The following is a 26,792-nucleotide window of genomic DNA, read 5'->3' on the forward strand; positions in this document are numbered from 1 at the left end:
GCCATAAGTGGGGGTTGAGGAGTAGGGGGTGATGGAGAAGTGGACCAGGGTGTCCCGGAGGGAACGATCCCTACGGAATGCCGTCAAGTGGGGTGAAGGGAAGATGTGTTTGGTGGTGGCATCATGCTGGAGTTGGCGGAAATGGCGGAGGATGATCCTTTGAATGCGGAGGCTGGTGGGGTGATAAGTGAGGACAAGGGGGACCCTATCATGTTTCTGGGAAGGAGGAGAAGGCGTGAGGGAGGATGCGCGGGATATGGGCCGGACACGGTTGAGGGCCCTGTCAATGACCGCAGATGGAAAACCTCGGTTAAGGAAGAAGGAGGACATGTCAGAGGAGCTGTTTTTGAAGGTAGCGTCTTCAGAACAGATGCGACGGAGGCGAAGGAACTGAGAGAATGGGATGGAGTCTTTACAAGAAGCGGGGTGTGAGGAGCTGTAGTTGAGGTAGCTGTGGGAGTCGGTAGGCTTGTAATGGATATTGGTGGACAGTCTATCATCAGAAATTAAGATAGAGAGGTCAAGGAAGGGAAGAGAAGTGTCAGAGATGGACCATGTGAAGATGATGGAGGGGTGGAGATTGGAAGCAAAATTAATAAATTTTTCCAAGTCCCGACGAGAGCATGAAGCAGCATCGAAGTAATCATCGATGTACCGGAGAAAGAGTTGTGGGAGGGGGCCGGAGTAGGACTGGAGCAAGGAATGCTCCACATACCCCATAAAGAGACAGGCATAGCTGGGGCCCATGCGGGTACCCATAGCCACACCTTTTATTTGGAGGAAGTGAGAGGAGTTAAAGGAGAAATTGTTCAGTGTGAGAACAAGTTCAGCCAGACGGAGGAGAGTAGTGGTGGATGGGGATTGTTGGGGCCTCTGTTCAAGGAAGAAGCTAAGGGCCCTCAGACCATCCTCAGTTCCTTCGCCTCCGTCGCATCTGTTCTGATGACGCTACCTTCAAAAACAGCTCCTCTGACATGTCCTCCTTCTTCCTTAACCGAGGTTTTCCATCCGCGGTCATTGACAGGGCCCTCAACCGTGTCCGGCCCATATCCCGCGCATCCTCCCTCACGCCTTCTCCTCCTTCCCAGAAACATGATAGGGTCCCCCTTGTCCTCACTTATCACCCCACCAGCCTCCGCATTCAAAGGATCATCCTCCGCCATTTCCGCCAACTCCAGCATGATGCCACCACCAAACACATCTTCCCTTCACCCCACTTGACGGCATTCCGTAGGGATCGTTCCCTCCGGGACACCCTGGTCCACTTCTCCATCACCCCCTACTCCTCAACCCCCACTTATGGCACCTCCCCATGCCCACGCAGAAGATGCAACACCTGCCCCTTCACTTCCTCTCTCCTCACCGTCCAAGGGCCCAAACACTCCTTTCAAGTGAAGCAGCATTTCACTTGCATTTCCCCTAACTTAGTCTACTGCATTCGTTGCTCCCAATGCGTTCTCCTCTACATTGGAGAGACCAAACGCAAACTGGGCGACCGTTTTGCGGAACACCTGCGGTCTGTCCGCAAGAAAGACCCAAACCTCCCTGTCGCTTGCCATTTTAACACTCCACCCTGTTCTCTTGCCCACATGTCTGTCCTTGGCTTGCTGCATTGTTCCAGTGAAGCCCAACGCAAACTGGAGGAACAGCACCTCATCTTCCGACTAGGCACTTTACAGCCTTCCGGGCTGAATATTGAATTCAACAACTTTAGATCTTAAACTCCCCCTCCCCCCATCCCCACCCCGTTTCTCCCCCCCCCCGGCTTTTTTTTCAATAATTTATATAGATTCTTCTTTCCCCACCTATTTCCATTATTTTTAAATCTAAAACTAAAACCTTGTTAGTCTTTCCACCCCACCCCCACTAGAACTGTACTTTGAATATCCTGTCTTCCATTCTTAATTAGCACTTTTCTTAGACAAATATCACCACCTTCAACACCTCTTTGACCCTTTTGTCTGTGACATCTTTTGATTATCTGCTCATCTCCACAATCACCACACCCTCAACGTCTCTCTCCCCCCCCACCTTAAACCAGTTTATATTTCTCCTTTCTCCTAACTATGCTTCAGTTCTGCCGAAGGGCCATGAAGGCTCGAAACATTAACTGATTTCTTCTCCGCCGATGCTGCCAGACCTGCTGAGTTTTTCCAGGTAATTCTGTTTTTGTTTTATATTTGTTCTCTGCCAAGTAGCAGCCATCATAAGTAGCATTATTTCTGTTGCATTATGTGGTGTCTGGGTAGGCTGTAGAGCATCCTTCTGACCTGTTTCCTTATAGCCTATATTTAAAAAAACAGATTAATTCCTCAACATGGTGGTCATTTGGCAATTGAAATGCTTTGTTTTGTAGTTTTAACCAGTTGACATCTGAAATTCCAGTAAATCCTGATACTAATATCCATTTTGTGAACTCTGGTTTCCTTGCAATATAAGATTTTGCCACAATTTCTAAAATACTTAATCTGAATTACCTCACCTTTTGTTTGCGATAGTGGTGTTGTAACGCTTTATTAGGCTTACTGAAATTGAAAAAATAAGCTGCGGATTGTTTAGCCTTTGTACTGTTTTACATTGCCTAATCATAATCTGACTGCAGCCCTCCCATTAAAAATAGATAATAAATTTGTAACACTATTTAGAGGCTGTATGGTGCTATAAAATTTAGGAAACCAGGGAATGTCAAATGCCATTAACCTATTCCTTCATACACATTTTGCCCTGCCGTGTAATCTACTCCAAACAGATAATCAAGCAAAATTCAGGATACCTATCTGTTCAGGAATTTAGACATTTAATCCTTTGCTTACTTTCTTAAGAAGATCACCCTGACTCACCAAAACTTGGAATTCTATTTATTATCAGATATTTCTCCAGCTCATTTTTGTTTAGGTAGTGAGTAATGTTGTAAGGTGTCTGACCCCAGAAATGTTGATGGAGCTAAATTAGTAACAGTATTGATACAGTCAAGGGAACAGTTGCTGCACTTGGAAAAGAGCTGACAGTTGTTAGTTTGGATGGATTGAATCTCATGTTATCTTGAAGCGTGATTGTTCACATAATCTATTTTAAACTCCAGTTGGTTTTATTTTAACTAATTGATAGAAATTCTGTTTTCACATTATGGATGTTTGTATTTAAAAGCTATTACATCCCACATTGTGTACACTATGCTGTCAAAGGAAGCAATGTATAGTAAAAGGTATTGATTTCTCACTATTAGTACAAAGGGGATTATAGAAGAAATACAGAACATTGCATTTGATACTTTTCTGATACCAGTGGTCCAGGCAGAATATTTAGTTTTTAAAATATCTCTGATGGAACCATGTTCATAAGTCAAAGATGCTGCAGGTGTGAAGCCTTCTTTGACTGCATTTCATTCAATGTTTGTAAAACACCATAAACCAGCAGGAAATGATACCCAATGGTTGCTGGTGAGGGACAGTTTGTATATTCTATTTCAGTTGAGTAATGGAACTGAATATTCCTCACAGCAATAGCAGTGCCAACTAATGTTGCACAATTTTGATCTTCATTTATTACATAGAAAGAAGGCTTTACATTTAAAGATTTAGACTAGTCTATTTGAATAGGAACATAGAAATTGCCAGATGAAAAAGAACTAAGGTTCATCTAATTTTCCTTCTACCATTCCAGTAGTTGCATGATGCTATAATAGTATTGTTGACTAATCATAGTAATTGATCTTTATGAATTAGACTACAACAGGCCAAACAAGAAGTGAATAAAAATCCCAGTGGTGGAAAGCATTGGGAATTGTAGATCCAGTTCTCCTCATATGTATTGTCTCAAAATATTCCCACTCAATCTCAAAATCTTATTTTCTGAATGAAATCTACAGAATTTGTATTTGAATGAACCTGAACTCTTCCACTGTCACCCTTGGGAGCCTATTCCATAGATTTATTATTCTCTCATTGAAGTAATGTTTCCACAGATTAGTTTTAAGTTGCCCCGCTTCAGGTGTCCTCTGGTTCTGTTGTTAAGGGCAAGGTGAAATAATTTGATATGCTCCACACTATCTATTCCCTTCAACATCCTAGAAAGAAAAATTCCATCACCTCTCAACTATTTCGTTTCCAATGAAAACTTTTCCAGTTTGCATAATAGCTTCTCGTAATCCAATCCTTCCGCCCCATAATCATCCTGGTTGTTCTTCTGTATAGTTGCAATACGCTTTTGTACTGTGTTGACCAGAAATGTACACCGTAGTCTGAAGTGTGGTTGCGCCAGTGATTTATGAAGTGGCAGGCTTACCTCACTATTTTGGCTCAATAGTGGCATTTTTATACATCTCAACATTGATTTGCTTTACTCACTGTCACTAACCATTGCTGTGGTAGCTTCAATTACTTATCATGGATCCACAAGCCTCTTTCATTTTCTAGGCATATTATTTTCTATTCATTTGGGTAATGGGCTTTCCTGAATTTTTTTGTCCACATGTGAAGCACTTTGCATTTCCCTTCATTGAATTTCATCTGCGACCTGTCTGTCCAATTATCAAATATGTTCAAATTCTCCTGTAATTTACCTTCTGCATCTCCCACCTCCATTGGCTAAATTATACAGGTTTAAAGCTATTATGCTTGCGGCTTCCAGTTCCAGATAAATTGTGAAGGTACGAAACAAACCAGATCTTAAAACAGACTCTGTTTGGGACCCCACTGGTAATGCTCATCAGGCGGATGATAATCCATATCCTTCTATCCTCTTGGGTCCCTATAAATCAACAAATTACGTATCCGTACTAAAATATTGTCACTAATTCACTCTTTATTTTCAGTATAAAACTTACAGAGAAACTGTACCAAAGACCATACCGAAATCCAAGAACATCGTATCTACTGTCTTACCCCCATCAAACATCTTAATCACAGCCTTAAAGAAAACTAAAAAGTTAGATTGGCAAGGCCTTCCCTCATAAAACCCTGTTGATTGTCTTTTAAGATTTTATTTCCCTCCATGTAATCCATGATCTTGTCTTTCATAAGGGTTTCCATAACTTTACCCACAATGGGTTCAAACTCTCTGGTCTTTAGTTTCCTGGGGCCACTTTCACTACCTGTTTATAAAACAGTTTATACCTGTTTATTCTCCAGGCCAGTATTCAGAAATTTCTAGAAAATTTATAACAGAATTCCTACGATTTTTTGCCATATTTCCTTAAACGCCCTTGAATGCATCTTTTCTGACGTCTGAGGTTATTTACCTTGAAGGTTGTACAGCTGTTTGGCGTGCATGCTGGTAATACATAGTGTAACTCTGCACACCCTCTCATTCCCTTTTCCAAACAAGTTCCCCATCTCCTCGGTAAAAGCTGGTATGAGAAACTTATTTACAGCTATACAATAACTTCAACTGCACTTTGATCAAAGCTTTTTATTTCCAGACTCTTTAAAAATTGAATTCTTAATCCAGAGAACTTGAGTTCAAGTTTAAGAATCTAGGCCTATGGGTTTCTGGTCCAGTAACATAACTACTATGCTATTATGTCCAATGCAGTCAACAAAAGATATCAATAATACTGTACAAAGGAACCAACGAGACTGTTCAAAGTATTGTTTGAATTTTTCTTTACTCCTATTTTAGTCTCTTATTAGTTGAGAACTTAGCAATGGAAATAAGTGCAAAGTGAACTAAAAAAGGTAAAAGAAATTCATCCTACCTTTCCATTACCATTTTGAGTATTGGAAATGTTTTGGGTAAAATTTTGCATTGGCAGCCTGTGTTCCACTGAGGGGCTTCGAAAAGCTATTACTTTTGTCAGCTGAATAGACATTGAACTTTATCTTCCCAGGTGCTTTTAGACCTGCGATTCCTAGAATTTTGTTGATTTGAAGGTAAAATTGGACTTTGACAGAGAATGCTAGAATGTGATGTTCAGAAGCTATGCCTTAGCTCACTCTTCTGTTCAGTGATGGAGAAGGACTAATAGATGAATGGCCCAGGAACCAATTTTACGAAAGGTGAGAATAATAAATGTATTAAAATCAGGAGAACAAAACTTTTCAACTTTGTAATTTTGTTAGAAAATGTCACTATTTATTTAGCGTGTACAGGACTACAGGGCATTTGTGAGACCACATCTGAAATACTTTGTACAGCTTTTGGTCTCCTTATTTAAGAAAGGGTAAAACTGCATTAGAAGCGGTTCAGAGAAAGTTCACTCGACTGATACCTGGGATGAAGGGGTTATCTTACGAGGAGAGGTTGGACAGGCTGGGCCTCTATCTGTTGGAGTTTAGGAGAATGAGAGGTGATGTTATTGAAACATCTAAGATCCTGAGGAGACTTATCAGGGTGGATGCTGAAAGGATGTTTCCCCTTGTGGGAAAGACTAGAACTAGGGCTCACAGTTGAAAAATAAGGGGTCTGCTATTTGAGACAGAGATGAGAAGGAATTTTTTTCTCTCAGAGGTCATGAGTCATGGAACTCTCTTTCCTGGAAAGCAGTGGAGGCAAGGTCATTCAATATTGGATTCTTGGTAACAAGAGAGTCGAAGGTTATTTGGAGTAGGTGGTATGTGGAGATCAGCTATGATCTTATTGAATGGCAGAACAGCTTGACGGACCAAATGGCCTACTCCTGCTCCTAATTCTTATGTTTACATGAATCCTTTCTAACCCAGTATGTAAAATGCTCAACTAGGAGAGGCAGTGGCGTAGCGGTATTGTCACTGGACTAGTAATCCAGAGATTCAGGGTAAAGGTCTGGGGACCCAGCTTCGAATCCCACCATGGTAGATGGAGGAATTTGAATTCAGTAAAAATCTGGAATTAAAATGTCGAATGATGGGCATGAAACTATTGTCGATTGGTTCACTAATGCACTTTACGGAAGGAAATCTGCCGTCCTGGCCTGGCCTACATTTAACTCCAGACCCACAGCAATGTGGTTGGCTCTTAAATGTGCTCTGAAATTGCCTAGCAAGCCAGTTGTATCATACTGCTAAAAATCAAAAAGGAATGAAACCGGACAGACCACCCAGCATCCACCTAGGCACCGGGAACAGCAATGGCAAACTCAGCCCTGTCGACCCCGACTAACATCTGGGGGCTTGTGCCAAAATTGGCAGAGCTGTCAACTAGTCAGGGAACAGCCTGACATTGTCATACTCATGGAATCATACTTTACAAATAATGTTCTGGGCATCACCATCACCATCCCTGTGTATGTCCTGTCCCACCAGCAGGACAGACCCAGCAGAGGTGGCGGCACAGTGGTATACAGTCGGGACGGAGTTGCCCTGGGAGTCCTCAACATCGACTCTGGACCCCATGAAGTCTCATGGCATCAGGTCAAACATGGGCAAGGAAACCTCCTGCTGATTACCAGATACTGCCCCTCCCCCTCAGTAGATGAATCAGTGCTGCTCCATGTTGAACACCACTTGGAGGAAGCACTGAGGATGGCAAGGGTGCCGAATGTACTCTGGGCGGGGGACTTTGATATCCGTCACCAAGAATGGCTCAGTAGCACCACCACAGGCCGAGCTGGCCGAGTCCTAAAGGACATAGCTGCTAGACTGGGTTTGCGCCAGGTGGTGGAGGAACCAACAAGAGGAAAAAACATACTTGACCTCATCCTCACCAACCTGCCTGCCGCAGATGCATTTGTCCATGACAGGTCCTTGAGGTGACTAAGTCCCATCTTCGCATTGAGGATACTCTCCATTGTGTCATAGAGTCATAGAGTTATACAGCACAGAAACAGGCCCTTTGGCCCATCATTTCCTTGCTGGCCATCAAGCACCTAGCTATTCTAATCCCATTTTCCAGCACTTGGCCCGTAGCCCTGTATGCTACGGCATTTCAAGTGCTCATCTAAATAATTTTTAAATGTTGTGATGGTCCTGCCTCTACCACCCCCTCAGGCAGTGTGTTCCAGATTCCAGCCACCCTCTGGGAGAAAAATATTTTCCTCAAATCCCCTCTAAACCCCCTGCCCCTTACCTTAAATCTATGCCCCCTGGTCATTGACACCTCCAGTAAGGGGAAAACTTTCTGGCTACCTACCCTATCTATGCCCTTCATAATTTTGTATACCTCTATCAGACCCCTCCTCAGCCTTGTCTGCTCTAAGGAAAACAACCCTAGCCTATCCAGTCTCTCTTCATAGCTGAAATGCTCCAGCCCAGGCAACATCCTGGTGAATCTCCTCTGCACCCTCTCCAGTGCAATCACATCCTTCCTATAGTGTGGTGACCAGAACTGCACACAATACTCCAGCTGTGGCCTGACTAATGTTTTATACAGCTCCAGCATAACCTCCCTGCTCTTATATTCTATGCCTCGGCTAATAAAGACAAGTATCCCATATTCCTTCTTAACCACCTTATCTACCTGTGCTGCTGCCTTCAGGGATCTATGGACATGTACACCAAGGTCCCTCTGATCCTCTGTACTTCCTAGTGTCCTACCATTCATTATGTATTCCCTTGCCATGCTAGCCCTCCCAAAATGCATTACCTCACATTTCTCAGGATTAAATTCCACTTGCCACTGTTCTGCCCATCTTACCAGCCCATCTATATCATCCTGTAATCTAAGGCTTTCCTCCTCTCTATTTATAACACCACCAATTTTCGTGTCATCTGCGAACTTATTGATCATACTTCCTATATTCATGTCTAAATTGTTAATGTACACTACAAATAGCAAGGATCCCAGCACCGATCCCTGCGGTACACCACTCGTCACAGGCTTTCAATCGCACTACCACCGTGCTAAATGGGATAGATTTCAAACAGATCTAGCAACTCAGAACTGGGCAACCATGAAGCGCTGTGGACCATCAGCAGCAGCAGAATTGTACTCAACCACAATCTGTAACCTTATAGCCTGATATATCTCCCACTCAACCATTGCCACCAAGCCAAGGAACAACCCTGGTTCGATGAAGAGTGCAGGAGGGCATGCCAGGCGCAACACCAGGCATACCAATAAATGAGCTGGTGGAGCTACAACACAGGACTGTTTGCATGTCAAACAGCGTAAGCAGCAAGTGATAAACAGAGCTAAGCTATTCCACAACCAATGGATCAGGTCTAAGCTCTGCAGTCCTGCCACATCCGGTTGTGAATGGTGGTGGGCAATTATACAGCTCACTGGAGGAGAAGGCTCCACAAATATCCCCATCCTCAAAGATGGAGGAGCCCAGCACATCAGTGCAAAAGATAAGGCTAAAGCATTTGCAACAGTCTTCATCCAGAAATGCCATGGATGATTCATACACAGACTCCTCCGGAGGTCCCCAGCATCACAGATGCCAGTCTTCAGCCAATTTGATTTACTCCACATGGTGTCAAGAAACCGCTGAAGGCATTGGATACTGCGAAGGCCATGGGCCCTGACAACATTCTGACAATAGTACTGAAGACTTATGCTCAAGAATCTGCTGTGCCAGGGTTGTCTCTGTTCCTGTACAGCTACGACACTGTCATCTGTCGGACAATGTGAAAAATTGCCCAGGTACCTACTGTCCACAAAAAACAGGACATATCCAACCCAGCCAATTACCGCCACATCAGTCTATTCTCGTTAATGGTAATGATGTGATGTGATGTGATGGAAGGGGTCATCAACAGTGCAATCAAGCGGCACTTGCTGAGCAATAATCTGCTCACTGATGCTCAGTTTGGGTTCTGCCAGGGTACATCAGCTCCTGGCCTCATTACACCCTTGGTTCAAACATGGACAGAAGAGCTGAATTCCAGAGGTGCAATGAGAGTGACTGACCTTGACATCAAGGCAGCATCTGACCGAGTGTGACATCAAGGAGCCCTAGCAAAACTGGAGTCAATGGGAATCGGGGAAAATTCTGCTGGTTGGAGTCATACCAAGCACAAAGGAAGATGGTTGAGATTGTTGGAGGTCAATCATCTCAGTTCCAGGACATTGACACCAGTTTTGAGGAAACTGGAAGCCATATAGTTGGGACCGTCTTCAGCTGAACCATGATGGGACTAGAGTATTGGTGAGTTGTATAACTAGGGCGGTAAAGAGGGCTTTAAACTAAATGGTGGAGGCGATGGGTCATGTGAGGGAAGATGTGATGAATTGAAGGAAAATGACAATGCAAGAGAGCAAGGTAGCAATAAGAGTAATGACAATCAGAATGTGTTAGGAAGGGACAGAGTGCACAAACTTAAGAGTGTGACAACAGACAAGGCCAGAGTTTGCAAAAATAGCAAAAAGTCAGAACTAAGGGTCAGTATCTGAATGCCTAAAGCATATGAATTGTGAGCTCAAATAGAAATAAATATGTATGACCAGATAGCCGTTAAACAGATAAAAGCGAAAAACTGCGGAAATCCATAACAAAAAAGAATACCTGGAAAAACTCAGCAGGTCTGGCAGCATCGGCGGAGAGGAACACAGTTAATGTTTCAAGTCCGTATGACTCTTCAACAAAACTAAGGAAAAATAGAAAAGGGATGAAATATAAGCTGGTTTGGGGGGGGTGGCGGTGGGACAAGAAGAGCTGGATAGAGGGCCAGATAGGTGGAGATAACCAAAAGATGTCACAGACAAAAGGACAGAGAGGTGTTGAAGGTGGTGATATTATCTAAAGGAATGTGCTAATTAAGGGTAGAAAACAGGACGAGCAAGGTACAGATAGCCCTAGTGGGGGTGGGGTGAAGGAATTGAAAAAGGCTAAAAGGTAGAGATAAAACGATGGATGGAAATACATTTAAAAATAATGGAAATAGGTAGGAAAAGAAAAATCTATATAAATTATTGGAAAAAAACAAAAAGGAGGGGGAAGATTGGAAAGGGGGTGGGGATGGAGGAAAGAGTTCATGATCTAAAATTGTTGAACTCAATATTCAGTCCGGAAGGCTGTAAAGTGCCTAGTCAGAAGATGAGGTGCTGTTCCTCCAGTTTGCGTTGAGCTTCACTGGAACAATGCAGCAAGCCAAGGACGGACATGTGGGCATGAGAGCAGGGTGGTGTGTTGAAATGGCAAGCAACAGGGAGGTCTGGGTAATGCTTGCGGACAGATGGAAGGTGTTCTACAAAGCGGTCACCCAGTCTGCGCTTGGTCTCTCCAATGTCGAGGAAACCGCATTGGGAGCAACGAATGCAGTAGACTAAATTGAGTGAAGTGCAAGTGAAATGCTGCTTCACTTGAAAGGAGTGTTTGGGCGAGGGGAAGTAAAGGGGCAGGTGTTGCATCTTCTGCGGTTGCATGGGAAGGTGTCGTGGGAGGGGGTTGAGGTGTAGGGGGTGATGGAGGAGTGGACCAGGGTGTCATGGAGGGAACGATCCCTACGGAATGCCGTTAGACGTGGCTACAAGATGAACAATGCTGGAACCTGAATATTCAAGGGTACTTGACGTTTTAGAAGGACAGGAAGCTAGGTAAGGGTGGAGGAGTTGCTCTGTTAATTAAAGATGACAGTGAAATAGTGAGAGATGGCCTTAGTTTAAAGATCAAGATGTAGAATTAGTTTGGGTAGAGATAAGAAATAGTAAAGGGTAGAAGTCAATTGTGGGAGTGCGAGGGGCTGGGAATTGTATAGACCCCTCGGGCTGTACGGCTCACAATGAATGTATGCATTGAATACTAATTGTATTATAATTATATTGAAGCACCTCAGAGTGCAACATGATGTATGTTGATAACTCCAATACCATTGCACTGTCTGACTGTCTGTAATGACCATATTGAAATGATCGTAATATTCATTGATTGTATTGAAGCACCTCGTGAACCATGTGCAAAAGTTGAATCTGATACTTTTGTGATGGCGATTTAGAAATGTTTTGTAATGTTCTTCCAGATATTTTATGAATAAAGTATATTTTTCAAAACAAAATTGTGGGAGTAGTTTATAGGATGGCATAACAGTAACAATGCTTCAGGATGGGGTATACAGGAAGAAATAGTGGGGGCTTCTAAGCAAGACACTGCAATTACCATGGGTGATTTTAATCTACAAATAGATTGGACAAATCAGATCGGCAAAGGTAACCTGGAAGATGAGTTGGTAGAGTTGTTTCGGGGCAGTCTCTTAAGAGCAGCAAGTTCCAGAGCCACCCAGAGAGTAGGCTAATCTAGGCCTGATTGTGTGCAATGAGGCAGGATTAATTAATGACCTCATAGTAAAGGATCCTCTAGGTAGCAGTGTTTATAACATGATTTAATTTTGCATTCAGTTTGAGGAAGAGAAAAGTGGGTCTCAGACAAGTGTTTTAAACTTAAATAAGGGCAAACTTGAATACAGGTAATTACAAGGATATGGAGTCAGAATTGGCTAAGATGAACTGGGAAAATAGGTTAAGGGGTAGGTCATTAAAAATGCAGTGGCAGATATTTAATGAGATATTTCATAGCACTCAGTAAAGATTCATTTCAGTGAGAAAGAAGGACTCGAGACAAATACATCATTTGTGGCTAGCGAAGGAAGTTAAAGATAGTAACAAACTGAAAGAATAAGTGTACAATTCTTACAAGATTTGTGGTAGCTCAGAAAATTGGACAACATTTAAAAACCAACAAAGAATGACCAAAAAAATTAATAAGGAGGGAAAAATTAGAGTTAGAGATAGCAGGAGTTTCTACAAGTATTTAAAAAGGAGAAGAGTTACTAAAGTGAGTGTGGGTCCTCCAGAGAGTGAGTCTGGGGAATTAATGATGGAATGAGGAAATGGCAGACAAATTGAACAGATATTTTGTGTGTGTCTTTACTGTAGAAGACACAACATCCCAGAAATAATTGTAAATCAAGAGATGAAAGGGATGAGGAACTTAAAACAAGTGCAATCACCAGGGAAAGGGTACTAAGAAAACTATTAGAACTAAAGGCTGACAAGTCACCAGGACCTGATGGACTTCATCCTAGGGTCCTAAAAGAAGTGGCTGCAGAGATGGTAGATGCATTGGTTTTAATTTTCCACAATTCCCTTTACTCTGGAAAGATTCCATCAGACTTGGAAAATAGCAAATGTAACTCGTCGATTCAAGAAAGGAAGGAGACACAAGCCAGGTAGTCTAACGTCTGTTATAGGGAAAATGATAGAATCTGTTATTAAGGACCTTTTAGCAATGCACTTAGAAAATCTTAATGCCACCAGGCAGAGTCAACATGGTTTTGTGAAAGGGAAATAGTGTTTGACTAATTGTTCTTTGAGGAAGTAACAAAGTGGATAAAGGAGAATGTGTTGATATGGTGCACTTGGATTTCCAAAAGGCATTTGATAAGACGCCACATCAAAGGTTACTGCACAAAATAAGAGCACATGGTGTAGGGGGTAACATATTATCATGGATGGAGGATTGGTTGACTAACAGGAAGCAGAGATGAGGGATAAATGGGACATTTTCAGGTTGGAAAGCTGTAATGAGTGGAATGCCACAAGTATCAGTGCTGAGCCTGAACTATTTACAATCTATATAAATGACTTGGATGAAGGGACCGAATAAATGGTTGCTAAATTTGCAGGTGACACAAAGATTGTGTCAGGAAGATATAATAATGTTATCGGAATTGATTGTAAAATAGTGGTATCTGTATCTATGTATGCTTGTGGTAAACATGGGGGAAGTTTAGAATGTAAGGTGTATTTTTAAATAAACCAGACTAGATTGTTTTCAAAGGTTGGGTGAAATGTGTCACCTAGCTAGATGAAGTTTAGAAACAGTGATAAAACTTAGTACTATGAGAGACTTTTATTATCAGAAAGGTAAAGTCTAAAGACATAGTGAAACAATGGGAATTTGCATTCAAAGGGGAAAATATGTATAAAGGAGCAAAGGCTGTGTGTAAGGGTGGGCATTTTTAAGATGTAACAAGTGTGAAAAGCCTTCAGCATTTATGCCTCAAGCTGCTGTTTTCAAAGAACTGAAGTTAAGAAAGCTCACTTTGAATTTGACTGGTTCAGGGTATTATGTGTCACCTTGCCTGGTCTTTTAAAATCTGTGTCTTAATGTTCCCTTAATAAAAGTGTAACTGGGAGTCAGATTAAGTAGAGGATTTAGAAGTCATCATAGTAGTAATTTGTGGATCTGTGTATGTGTTTAAAATCATTTCCCTTATTAGTAAATGTTTAATCTAGTTTTGTAAAAACCTATAAGACTTTGTGGTCTTATTACTATTGAATTCAAGGCATGCATCTTGAAATTTATACAAATTGCAAAACAGGTTGTGGCAGTTGTTTCAAGTTTCCCTTTGGGATTTGAATAACTCAGCATTTACCATCGGCTGTGCCACAACAGATATGTAGGAAAGTAAGTTATGAGGAGGACATAGCGTTTACAAAGGGATTTAGATAGATTAAGTGAGTGGGCAAAAAAATTGGCAGAGGGGTTATAATGTGGGAAAATGTGAACTCATCCACTTTGGCAGGAAGAATAGAAAAACAGCATATTACTTAAATGGAAATAGATTTGTTATCGATCCAGAAGAAGAAAAACGGAGATTGGGTCTCATAGACTGAGAACTACAAGTCCTAGTAGGCCTCAGCAGTTTCTGTGCATATGCTGGCCCTGGAAAGGCTGCACAAAAAAGGAATGAAACCCAGATAGTAATCATAACTCCGTTAAATTCAATGTTGTTATGGAAAAGGACAAGGATGAGCCAGAAATCAGAGTTCTAAATTTGAGGAAAGCTGATTTTAATAAGATCAGATATGATTTGGCCAGAGTGGACTGGGAGCAGCTACTTTTAGGTAAGTCTGCATCAGAGCAGTGGGACTCATTCAAGAAGGAAATAGGGAGAGTACAGGGTCAACATATTCCAGTAAGGACAAAGGGTGGGACCAACAAATCCAAAGAATCCTGGATGTCGAGGGATATACAGGGTAAAGAGAAAAAGAGAGGCTTAAGGCAGATACCGAGGGCTCAAAACAGCGGAAGTTCTAGAGGAGTATAGAATGTGTAGGGGGGAACTTCAAAAGGAAATTAGGAGAGCAAAAAGGGGGCATGAAAATACATTGGCAGGTAAAATAAAGGAAAATCCAAAGTTATTTTACAAGTACATTAAGAGCAAGAGGATAGCTAGGGAAAGAGTAGGGCCCATTAAGGGCTAGAGTGGTAATTTATGTGTGGAGCCGGAAGATGGAGGTAGGGTTCTAAATGAACACTTTTGTGTTGGTGTTCACAAGTGAGAGGGATGACGTGGGTATGGGAATCAGGCAGAAGGACTGTGATATAATTAAATAAATTAGCATAGAAAGGGAGGAGGTTGTAAGTGGTCAGGCAGGCTTGAAAGTAGAGAAATCTCCAGGCCTGGATGAAATGTATCCCAGGCTGTTGAGTGAGGCAAGGGAGGAGGGAGCAGGGGTGCTGGCAATAATTTTCAATACCTCTCTGGCCACAGGAGAGATGCCAGAGGACTGGAGGACAGCCAATGTGGTACCGTTATTCAAGAAGGGAGGAAGGGATAAATCAGGGAACTACAGGTCACTCAGTCTCAGTGGCGGGGAAATTATTGGAAGCAATTCTGAGGGACAGAATTAATCTACACTTGGTGAGGCAGGGATTAATCAAGGACAGTCAGCATGGTTTTGTTAAGGGGAGGTCATGTCTGACCAATTTGATTGAATTTTTCGAAGAGGTCACCAGGTGTGAAGGTGAGGGCAATGCATTTGCCGTAGTCTGCATGGACGTCGGCAAGGCTTTTGATAAGGTCCCGCATGGGAGACTGAGAACAAAGGTAAGAGCCCATGGGATCCATGGCAAATTGGATCCAGAACTGGCTTAGTGGCAGGAAGCAGAGGGTGATGGTCGAGGGGTGCTTTTGTGACTGGATGCCTGTGTCCATTGGGGTTCCACAGGGATCGATATTGGGCCCCCTTGCTACTTGTGTTATATATAAACGATTTAGACTTGAATGTTGGAGGGTTGATTGGTAAGTTCGCAGATGACACGGAAATTGGTGGGATGGTAAATAGTGAGGAGGATAACTCAGGACTACAGGAGGATATAGATGGGCTGGTCAGTAGCAAATGGAATTTAACCTGGATAAGTGTGAGGTGATGCACTTGGGCAGGACAAACAAGGCACGGGAATACACGATGAATGGTAGGACCCTGGGAAGTAACGAGGATCAGAGGGACCTTGGTGTGCATGTCCACTGGTCCCTTAAGGTAGCGGGACAGGTAGATAAGGTGGCTAAGAAGGCATATGGGATACTTGCCTTTGTTAGCCGAGGCATAGAATATAAGAGCAAGGAGGTTATGCTGGAACTGCATAAAATGCTGGTTAGGCCACAGCTAGAGTATTGCGTGCAGTTCTGTAGTCCGCATTATAGGAAGGATGTGATTGCACTGGAGAGAGTGCAGAGGAGATTTACCAGGATGTGGCCTGAGCTGGAGAGTTTTAGTTATGAGGAGAGATTGGATAGACTGGGGTTATTTTCCCTGGAGCAGAGGAGATTGAGGGGGGACATGATTGAGGTGTATAAAATTATGAGGGACATAGATAGGGTAGACAGGAAGGAATTTTTCCCCTTGGTGGAGGGACCAATAACCAGGGGGCATAGATTTAAGGTAAGGGGCAGGAGGTTTAGAGGGGATGTGAGGAAGAATTCTTTCACCCAGACGGTGGTGGGAATCTGGAACTCACTGCTTGAAAGGGTGGTAGAGGCAGAAACCCTCATAACATTTAAGAAGTATTTGGATGTGCACTTCTGATGCCATGGCATACAAGGCTATGGGCCTAGTGCTGAAAAATGTTTGACTGGCGCAGACACGATGGGCTGAAGGGCCTTTTTCTGTGCTGTAGACCTCTATGATGCTATTGTCTGCAATTCAGTCAAACCACTCCCCCCCCCCACCCCCCCCACACACCTACACACAGAGAAACTAATCCAAACCCCACTATTAACCTACCTTTACAATAAATCACAATAATATTATGAAAACTATTATATTTTCATGACAATAATAATGCAAATTGGGGCAGCCATTTTTTTTGGCTGTGATTTCCAGTCATCCTTTTTAGCCTGTTGCTTAAAAAATTCTGTCCTTAGAAGTTCAAGTCCAAGTTTCCAACCAGTGGATGAAAAGTCACTATTTCAAATAGGTACATCTTCATGACAGTAAGCTATGCTTAATCTAAATTGAGCCTCGTTTAGACCACACTTAAGAATATTATGTGCAGTTCTGGTTGCCACGTTATAAAAAGGATATAGAGACACTAGAGAGGTGCAGAGAAGATTTACAAGTATGATAGCAGAAACACGTAGATATGCATATCAGGAAAGGATTGACAGGCTGGGTCTCTCTCCTCTTGAAAATAGAAGGCTGAGGTGTAGCCTAATAGAGGCCTTTAAAATTGTGAAATGTTTTGATTGAGTGGATACAGAGAGAATGTTTCCTCTTGTGAGGAAGAGCATAACTAGAGATATAAAATAGTCACCAAGAAATCCAATAGGGAATTCAGAAGAAGCTTCCTTACCCAAAGAAGGTGGAACTTGTCACCAAAGGGAATGCTTGAAGCGAATAGTATAGATGCATTTAAGGGCAAGCTAGACAAGTTTAGCCTGTTATAGATCTTTGAAAGCCAGGCGGGTAAAAGCTATCTGGCTACAGCACTAATGCATACAGATCAGAAGGGCTGGCATTTGATGATGAGCTTACTGACCTGAACCTGGATGGCAGTGGGGACATTACAACTGACCTCAGCATTCATGGGTTGGAGAATGCAACATTCCTGCCTCATCATCAAGAGATTCCTGCTGGAAAGTGTCCACTCTGAACACACTGAACAAATGAAATAGGCTCAGTCTGGTCTCTTCGCTCTTTTCTGACCTTGGTCAAATAGCTGGCTTGTTTTTGTTGACAGGTCTGTATCATGAATCAAGACACCTTGGGCAACATTCAAAATTCTATTAATGCTAGCTCTTCTATGTTCAGATGGTATGGACTGAATTGTCTGTTAATGTCTTTAACACTGGTCAATCTTCATGGATATCAAAAATTAGGTTAGTTTTGCATTGTTTTGTGCAAAACAGCGAGGAAAAAAATCAAATAGCACAGTATCTGTAAAGTCATCCAGTGCCCCAAAAAGATAAATTTCTTGTTCAGCTATATTAGAGAAGATATTGATGGTAAAAAAAAATCAGTGTATGCAATGAAATCAAAATCACTTTAAAAGAAAAAAATGAATGGCACTCTGTACAGAGGCTTGTCACTCGGCCAATAACCTAAAACCTCTCGAGTGTTCTATTTGTGTTGTGATAATATGCAGAAAACAGTGGAAGTCATTCCGAGTGAAATGTGACTGGACTGTGGATTGTGTGGCTTCAGTCCATTGATTGAATGTGCACTGCTTGTTCTTTCAGGGCTCAATTATAACAAAACTGTGTCTGTGTCAAGCTGAAATCTATCTGCATAATATGAGATGAGAATAGATTGTGTTTATCCCATGAGTTTGAAATGTTTATTTCCCAGTCTAACAATGCAACTTCCTGAAGTGTCATGAAAAGTTTCAGTGGTCCAAAGTACATTTTGCTACTTTTCTAAAATTGAAATTCCTTGATGGCTAAATAATTAACATCTGATGTGCAAATCAAATGTATTATACTGTTACCGTAGGGAGGCAATCTATAATATCAGATTTAATGCTATTAATTGTAAAGGAATACATGCAAGATCTGTTGTACAAACAATTGATTAAGGCATATTCTGATAAATAGTGGAGCCAAAAATAGAAAAGCTTTCAAAAAAAGGAAGCAGAAGACTAATGTATATGTTGCCCTAAAACAAAGCAAAGCACTATGGATATGAAAATCTGAAATACTGGGAACATTCAGCAGATTAGACTGCATCTATGGAAAGAGAAACAGAAGCAACGTTTGAACATTTGAAACATTGGAGGTGGCGGGAGTAATTTTAACCCCACAGGATGCCGAATGAGCCTGTGTGCCTCAGATTTTAGCAGTTATTTGGATTTAATGGTTTTAGACCAGGTTTCCACAGCTCAGGATACCCAGCAGCTAAAGGAAAGTGAGAGCTGCTGGCAGTGGCAGGTAAGTTTCCAGCATTGCTTGTGGGCCAGGAGGAGCAGGAGTGCTCTCTCCTGCACCCTCCCACTCCAAACAAGCCCGACATTTTGCTCCACCCATCCCTGCGATTGAACAACACCCCCACTACGTGATCTGATGTGTCACTTCCATGATTTTCCCCATGCCCCCCTCCATGCCGATCTCCCCTTCCCTCTTCTCCAATTTTTGATTGTGGCCATGTACCATAGGCTTTCCTGCCTGGCAGCCAGCCAACTTGAATCTGGCCAGCTGCCCAGCAGGAAATGGAAGAAAAAAATTCAAATTAGGTTCTGCCATTAAATTCTGCAGTTCCTCCACCTTTCACCCCTTTCCTGCCTCCCCATAAATATTGAAGCTGTTAACTATATTTCTCTCTCCATAGATCATGCCAGCCATGTGTTTTCCAGCATTTTCTGTTTTTATTTATACTTTTTTGTATGTCTTTTCTTACACATAGCCATATGTTAAAGCTGCCCTTTGGCAACCCATAACACTGTTTAATTATACAGTGTAATTTTGGGATTATGCATGTTTTTAATGTATTTGAATACTTCTGTACATCTGTGAAGGATATTGTAAACATGATTGTGTTAAATGAATCAATGCTCTTACTATTTCACAAATGTAATGTCCTCTTAATTTAGCTAATGTTTTCAGACACTCATGTGACATTCTGTGCTGAATTGGTTAATCTCAGCTGGGGCAGTGATGGGGATGCTGCAGTTAGCTTCAGCACCGCAAGTTAAGGAAGAATAAATTAGTAAGACTCCAGATCCTACTTGCAGTGCTGAGAGTTCTCCTGAAAATGCAAGTGTGAATGTTGGATAAACACAAGTTTAAGCTCTGTTGTTGTCTGCTGTAACCCTGCCAGCACATTAATAATGGTCTTTTGGACAAATTAACCGTACCTAGCAAGATTAAGCAACAAAATTGGTGAAAATAGAAATTGCAATATTCATTACTGGGAGTTGCTATCCTAGTATTTATTTTAAAAGCTTTTATTTATGTCAACAATAGATCTGTCTTTTTGAAAACCCTACAGAACTTTTAAGCATTAAGGACACTTTGGTTAAAAATGTCACTATTTGGTTAAAATATTTCTTCTTTGCTCTGACCTTTTTCTCTCCTTCCTTGCAGACGACATTTGACCAAACTGTCACTGATATTCAGTCACATGTTGGCAGAACTGAAAGCTATATTCCAAAATGGAGTGTTCCAGGGGGATACCTTCAGGATCACAAAAGCAGATGCAGCAGATTTCTGGAGGAAAGCATTTGGAGAAAAGTGAGTTCCTTAGATTGCAATTATTTTGGTATGGTTTTCAGCATGGTGATAAAATCCTAATTTTTCCCACTTCAAAAGAAATCACCCTTTGCTTTTGCTATAATCAACCTCCTGGTTTATGTGTATCAGTGTTTTAAGTTCTTGATGGGTGCAGCATCATGTGAATTCTGTACTTTGTATTCGCAGCAGGCAGGTTACTGCTGAACTTTGCAATGACCAAGCCATTGTTTCATGACAATGAGCCACTTTGTTTTTTTTTGTTTCCCTCTATCATTTTAAGACCCATTGCCCTTTGTGTTTTTGTTTGTCCTGTTCCACTCACAGCTCTTTTTTCACAGAACAGTTTCAATCGTCTGCACCATAGTTGTGTACTCCCACCTCTACCCTTGACAACTTTGTTTCAACTCCAGGGATCTCTGTGGGAGCCCATTCCCCCGTGAAGCCCATTCACAGCAGAATCCCAAATTTTAAAAGGAAACCGCTTTGTACCATTGATGGGTGTCCTTTTCAAGTGCAGAACTGAGATTCCCTATGAGGAAGCCCTGTTATTTAAAATGCCTCAATCAAACTTGATGGGAGTGGAATTTGAAGCATTCATTTTTCTTCATCTCTCTCTCCCCCTCTGCTCTCACCTTCTACTGCTCATCCTATCCAATCTCTTTACCTTTTCCACTAAAGCTGAACAACCATACCTTCTCCTCCCTTCTTGCAGTCCTGTCAGTATTCTAAGAACAAATATATTTTTTTAAAAACCCTCTCCTAGTCTTTTTTTATTACTGCCGCTCAAATTCCTTCTACAAACTCTTGCTTCAAATGTCAGTCCAGTTTCCCATCAGCTGACAATCCATACTTTGCTCTCCTGCTGCTTGTCGCTCACCATTCATGCAACTGTCCTGAGTGCAAATACATTCCCTTTTCCTGTTCTGTCTATCCTTTTCAGCTCTTACTCTAAACCCCAGTGCTCTCTATCTCTTCATACTCAGTGTCCCCCCCGCCAAACACTCTGCTCCATTTTGTCCTTCTCTCCCTGCAAAGCCCTACCACCTGTTGCTCAACCCATCCTGAATACCCAATTCACTCACAGTACTACCAGGCTCCAGCAGCTGCTACCATTGAGCCCAAGTTACCTGTTGGTTCTATCAGAATTGCTCCCTAGTATGAATAAACCCAGACCCCTATTGTAGTCCTACCAAATCCAAGATTATTCTTTACAATGCCTTATTACAACAAAACCCAGGAATGTTCTCTTTTCTCCCCCAGTGGCATTCAACTATTGCCAAAACCCTGCTACCTAATTAGAACTGTGAGCATCTTTCTACCACCCTCCTGTGTATCCTGGGTTTCAAAATTTCTATCTTAAAGGGAGTGGCTGTAATCATCTTTGTGAAAAGCTGCTGGACCATAATCCCTGAAGTTTGTGCTGACTTTCACCCTATTGGTTATAACTGTAATGCTCCTAATTATTATGCAAAATGCTGTAATTTAAAAAAAAATTATTCTTTCACAGGATGTGTGCACCCAGCATTTATTGCCCACCCCTTAGTGCCCTTCAGAAGGTGGTGGCTCACCACCACCTTGAACTGCTGTGGTCCCTGTGGTGTAGGTACACCCACAGTGCTGTTAGGGAGGGAGTTCTGGGATTTTGACCCTGCGACAGTGAATGAACGGTGATATATTTCCATGTCAGGGTGGTGTGTGGTTTGGAGGGGAACCTACTATTAATGTTCATGTTAATGGCTAAAACTAATTTTCGAGCAACAATAAACTGGTAAGCAATCTAGACAATACAAGCCCAGAAAATTAATGTGTTCATAGGGTTTTGATAAATTAATATCAAATGTATGCAATGTGGGTAGATCTTCAGGCTTTTGTAAGATTATCTTTGGAGTGTTTTGTTAATTATAGGGACATGGGACCCTTTGTGTCTAAGATGACTGATGTGGCTTTGATTTAACACCTCATCCAAAATAAAAATGAAACACCTGACCGTGCAGAACTCCTTGGCACTGTACTTAAGTATCAGTCTAGATTATGTGATCAAGTTCTAAAGTGGGACTTGAACCTATGACCTTCTGATTCGGAGGAATGAAGAACCAATAGATATCAGCTCTAGTAACTGACAAAAGCCATTGTTTCACACTAAAAGAAAACTGCCCACCAGCCTGATAGAAACAAGAAAATTTGATTACTGTACCTTACACACGAGTGTTTGTTTGGAAGCAGTTGTTAAACAGCTTGCACCAGCAGCTTCCTGGGTGTGGGAACACAGAGCATGCACTGATTCATCAGACCAGCTGCACTCCCACTCTCACCGTCCTTTCACAAAATGTACTAATCTTTCTTTAGCAGTCCAGGGCTTAATTTGGAGCCCTTCATTTACGAAACAGAACCTTATAGTTGCAAACAATGACTATATTTGTTTATGAATCTGTAATAGTGAAGGGATGCCAAACAAAGAAGTATTAAAACATGCAAGTTGAAACACTGCTCTCCCCCAGGATTATAAAGATCTGTTTAGTATTTTAACTTGTCGGTGAGGTTTTTTTTATTTGTTCACTATTTTGTAACCGTTAAGCTCATTTGACAAAAGAAATCCCGAAGTTTCCTGTACTAACTGTGGAATTGAGACCTTTTCATTGTGGTTGAATACAGAGGACTGGTAACTATATTCCTGCAAGCTTTGGGGGTGCTTCAAAGCAATAGTGTAGTCTCAAAGGCAAATCCAGAGATTACCTCTATAAGGGGAGTTAGTCAGACTCCAAATAGAATGTACAGTTCCAAAGCCTCTAATCCAATTTAAAGAAGGATGGTGCTGACCATGATAGAATGGTGAGCAGACAAGAAGTGTTTCTTCAACACCTCTTTGTCCTTTTGTCTATGACATCTTTTGGTGATCTCCACCTATCACTGGCCCTCTATCCAGCTCTACTTGTCCCACCACCCCCCTTAAACCAGCTTATATTTCACCTCTCTTCTATTTTTACTTAGTTCTGTTGAAGAGTCATACGGACTCAAAAAGTTAACTGTGTTCCTCTCCGCAGATGCTGCCAGACCTGCTGAGTTTTTCCAGGTATTTTTATTTTTATTTTTGTTTTGGATTTCCAGCATCCGCAGTTTTTTGCTTTTATCTTAGTGTTTAATTGACTGCCACTTCTCTTCAAGGAATGCCTACCTTGAAGAAGTATTGCTCTTCTCTCTGACAGGATTTCCATATCTCTTTTTTGCCTTGTTCACCTTCATTTCTTTCCATTTCTCTCCTGGTGTTTGACAAGGTGTTTACTAAAACCCGCTTTCACAGCCATATTTCCCTCCTCAGTGACTGTCTCCGTCTCCGACTTACCCCACGTGGATTTCAACTGAAGTTCCATCCCTCATGTTTCGAACCCACCCTGGATTACAGGTATCTCCAGGACATACAGCACTCCTCGGACTGCTGTTCTCGTCGCATTCTGAGATCCACACTCAGTGCCATGCGCCGCCATATGAACACACTCGACCTCTCCCTCCAGCAGCACTGCCGCACCCTTTTTCTAAGCTGCGCGTGCCCCCAGTTTCATTTTATTCTTCGTCTCATCTGACGCCTCAACAAGAAACTTTGTCTCTTTCTTTCAGGGGCAAAGGGACGCAAACTCCAACAACTCATCGACACCAACACCCATCCAGGACCCTCCGCCCCTGCCTGTCCCTCTGTCCCCATCCCGTCTTCCAATCCCAGCCCCGGCTGTGTATTCACCACATCCCATGACCTTCCCCTCTCCGATGCTGAACGTTCAGTGCTCAGCAAAGGACTTAGTTTCATACCCTTACGCCCTCATCTCAATGAATTTCGGGCTCGGCACGATGCTGAACTCTTCTTCCGCCGCCTTCGTCTCTGTGCTCACTTCTTTGGGCAGGAGTCCTCTCCCCGTTCAACGGATCCTTTTACCCGCCTCCAATATTCTCCCTCCACTTGGACCCCTCCCCCTGGATTCTTACCTTCTCTTGATCTTTTCACTGAGAACTGTCGGCATGACATTAGTCGTCTCAATTTCTCTGCTCCTCTCACCCACTCTAACCTTTCTCTCTCTGAACTTGCCACACTCCGTTCTCTCAGGTCCAACCCTGACATTGTCATCAAACCTGCTGACAAGGGTGGTGCTGTTGTTGTCTGGCGCACTGACCTCTACCTCGCAGAGGCTGAGCGTCAACTTGCAGACACTTCCTCCTACCTCCCCCTGGACCATGACCCCACCACTGAACATCAAGCCATTGTTTCCAGGACTGTTACTGACCTCATCTCCTCTGGAGATCTTCCTTCCACAGCTTCCAACCTGATAGTCTCCCAACCTCGGACAGCCCGATTCTACCTCCTACCCAAAATCCACAGACAGGACTATCCCGGCAGACCGATCGTGTCAGCCTGTTCTTGCCCCACGGAATTCATTTCTTGCTATCTTGACTCCCTTCTCTCTCCCCTTGTCCAGTCCTTTCCTACCTACATCCGTGATTCCTCTGACACCCTACATCATATCAACAATTTCCAGTTCCCTGGCCCCAACTGCCTCCTCTTCACCATGGACGTCCAATCCCTCTACACTTCCATCCCCCACCAGGATGGTCTGAGGGCTCTCCGCTTCTTCCTCGAACAGAGGCCCGAACAATCCCCATCCACCACTACTCTCCTCCGTCTGGCTGAACTTGTTCTCACACTGAACAATTTCTCCTTAAACTCCTCTCACATCCTCCAAATAAAAGATGTGGCTATGGGTACCCGCATGGGCCCCAGTTATGCCTGTCTCTTTATGGGGTATGTGGAACATTCCTTGTTCCAGTCATTTTCCGGCCCCCTCCCACAACTCTTTCTCCGGTACATCGATGATTACTTCGGTGCTGCTTCATGCTCTCGTCTGGACCTGGAAAAATTTATTAATTTTGCTTCCAATCTCCACCCCTCCATCATTTTCACATGGTCCATCTCTGACATTTCCCTTCCCTTCCTTGACCTCTCTGTCTCAATTTCTGGTGATAGACTGTCCACCAATATCCATTACAAGCCTACCGACTCCCACAGCTACCTCGACTACAGCTCCTCACACCCCGCTTCCTGTAAGGACTCCATTCCATTCTCTCAGTTCCTTCGCCTCCGTCGCACCTGTTCTGATGATGCCACTTTCAAAAACAGTTCCTCTGACATGTCTTCCTTCTTCCTTAACCAAGGTTTTCCACCCACGGTGGTTGACAGGGCCCTCAACCGTGTCTGGCTCATCTCCCGTGCATCCGCCCTCACACCTTCCTCTCTCTCCCAGATACATGATAGGGTCCCCCTTGTCCTCACTTATCACCACACCAGCCTCCGCATTCAAAGGATCATCCTCCGCCATTTCTGCCAACTCCAGCATGATGCCAGCACCAAACACATCTTCCCTTCACCCCCCTGGCGGCATTCCGCAGGGATCGTTCCCTCCGGGATACCCTGGTCCACTCCTTCATCACCCACTACACCTCAACCCCCTCCCACAGCACCTTCCCATGCAACCGCAGAAGGTGCAACACCTGCCCCTTTACTTCCCCTCTCCTCACCGTCCAAGGGCCCAAACACTCCTTTCAAGTGAAGCAGCATTTCACTTGCACTTCCCTCAATTTAGTCTACTGCATTCGCTGCTCCCAATGCGGTTTCCTCTACATTGGAGAGACCAAACGCAGACTAGGTGACCACTTTGCAGAACACCTTTGGTCTGTCCACAAGCATTACCTAGACCTCCCTTTCGTTTGCCATTTTAACACTCCACCCTGCTCTCATGTCCACATGTCTGTCCTTGGCCTGCTGCATTGTTCCAGTGAAGCTCAACGCAAACTGGAGGAACAGCACCTCATCTTCCGACTAGGCACTTTACAGCCTTCCGGACTGAATATTGAATTCAACAATTTTAGATCATGAACTCTCTCCTCCATCCCCACCCCCTTTCCGATCCCCCCCCCCTTTTTTCCAATAATTTATATAGATTTTTCTTTTCCCACCTATTTCCATTATTTTTAAATGTATTTCCATCCATTGTTTTATCTCTACCTTTTAGCCTATTTCGATTCCTTCGCCCCACCCCAACTAGGGCTATCTGTACCTTGCTTGTCCTGCTTTCTAGCCTTAATTAGCACATTCCTTAGATAATTTCACCACCTTCAACACCTCTTTATCCTTTTGTCTATGACATCTTTTGGTGATCTCCACCTATCCCTAGCCCTCTATCCAGCTCTACTTGTCCCACCCCCCCTTAAACCAGCTTATATTTCACCTCTCTTCTATTTTTATTTAGTTCTGTTGAAGAGTCATACGGACTCAAAACGTTAACTGTGTTCCTCTCTGCAGATGCTGCTGAGTTTTTCCAGGTATTTTTATTTTTATTTTTGGTTTTGGTTTCCAGCATCCGCAGTTTTTTGCTTTTATATAAGTGTTTTGGTATTGGCTGGAATGAAAAGCTAAGAAAATTAAGCTTGTTCCTCTTTTACACA

The 26,792-nt window shown here is 42.9% G+C and overlaps 1 protein-coding gene across 1 annotated transcript in view; it reads left to right on the forward strand.

Moving 5' to 3' along the window:
- Positions 1-26,792, forward strand: part of cbl (Cbl proto-oncogene, E3 ubiquitin protein ligase) — a 211,490-nt gene that overhangs the window by 83,105 nt on the left and 101,593 nt on the right. The window contains exon 3 of the mRNA XM_078533480.1: positions 20,160-20,306. Coding sequence (XP_078389606.1) covers positions 20,160-20,306 — 147 coding nt within the window. The remainder of the gene's footprint in view (positions 1-20,159; positions 20,307-26,792) is intronic.

This window comes from Cetorhinus maximus, chromosome 2 (genome assembly GCF_964194155.1).
Source record: "Cetorhinus maximus chromosome 2, sCetMax3.hap1.1, whole genome shotgun sequence".
Taxonomy (NCBI): domain Eukaryota; kingdom Metazoa; phylum Chordata; class Chondrichthyes; order Lamniformes; family Cetorhinidae; genus Cetorhinus; species Cetorhinus maximus.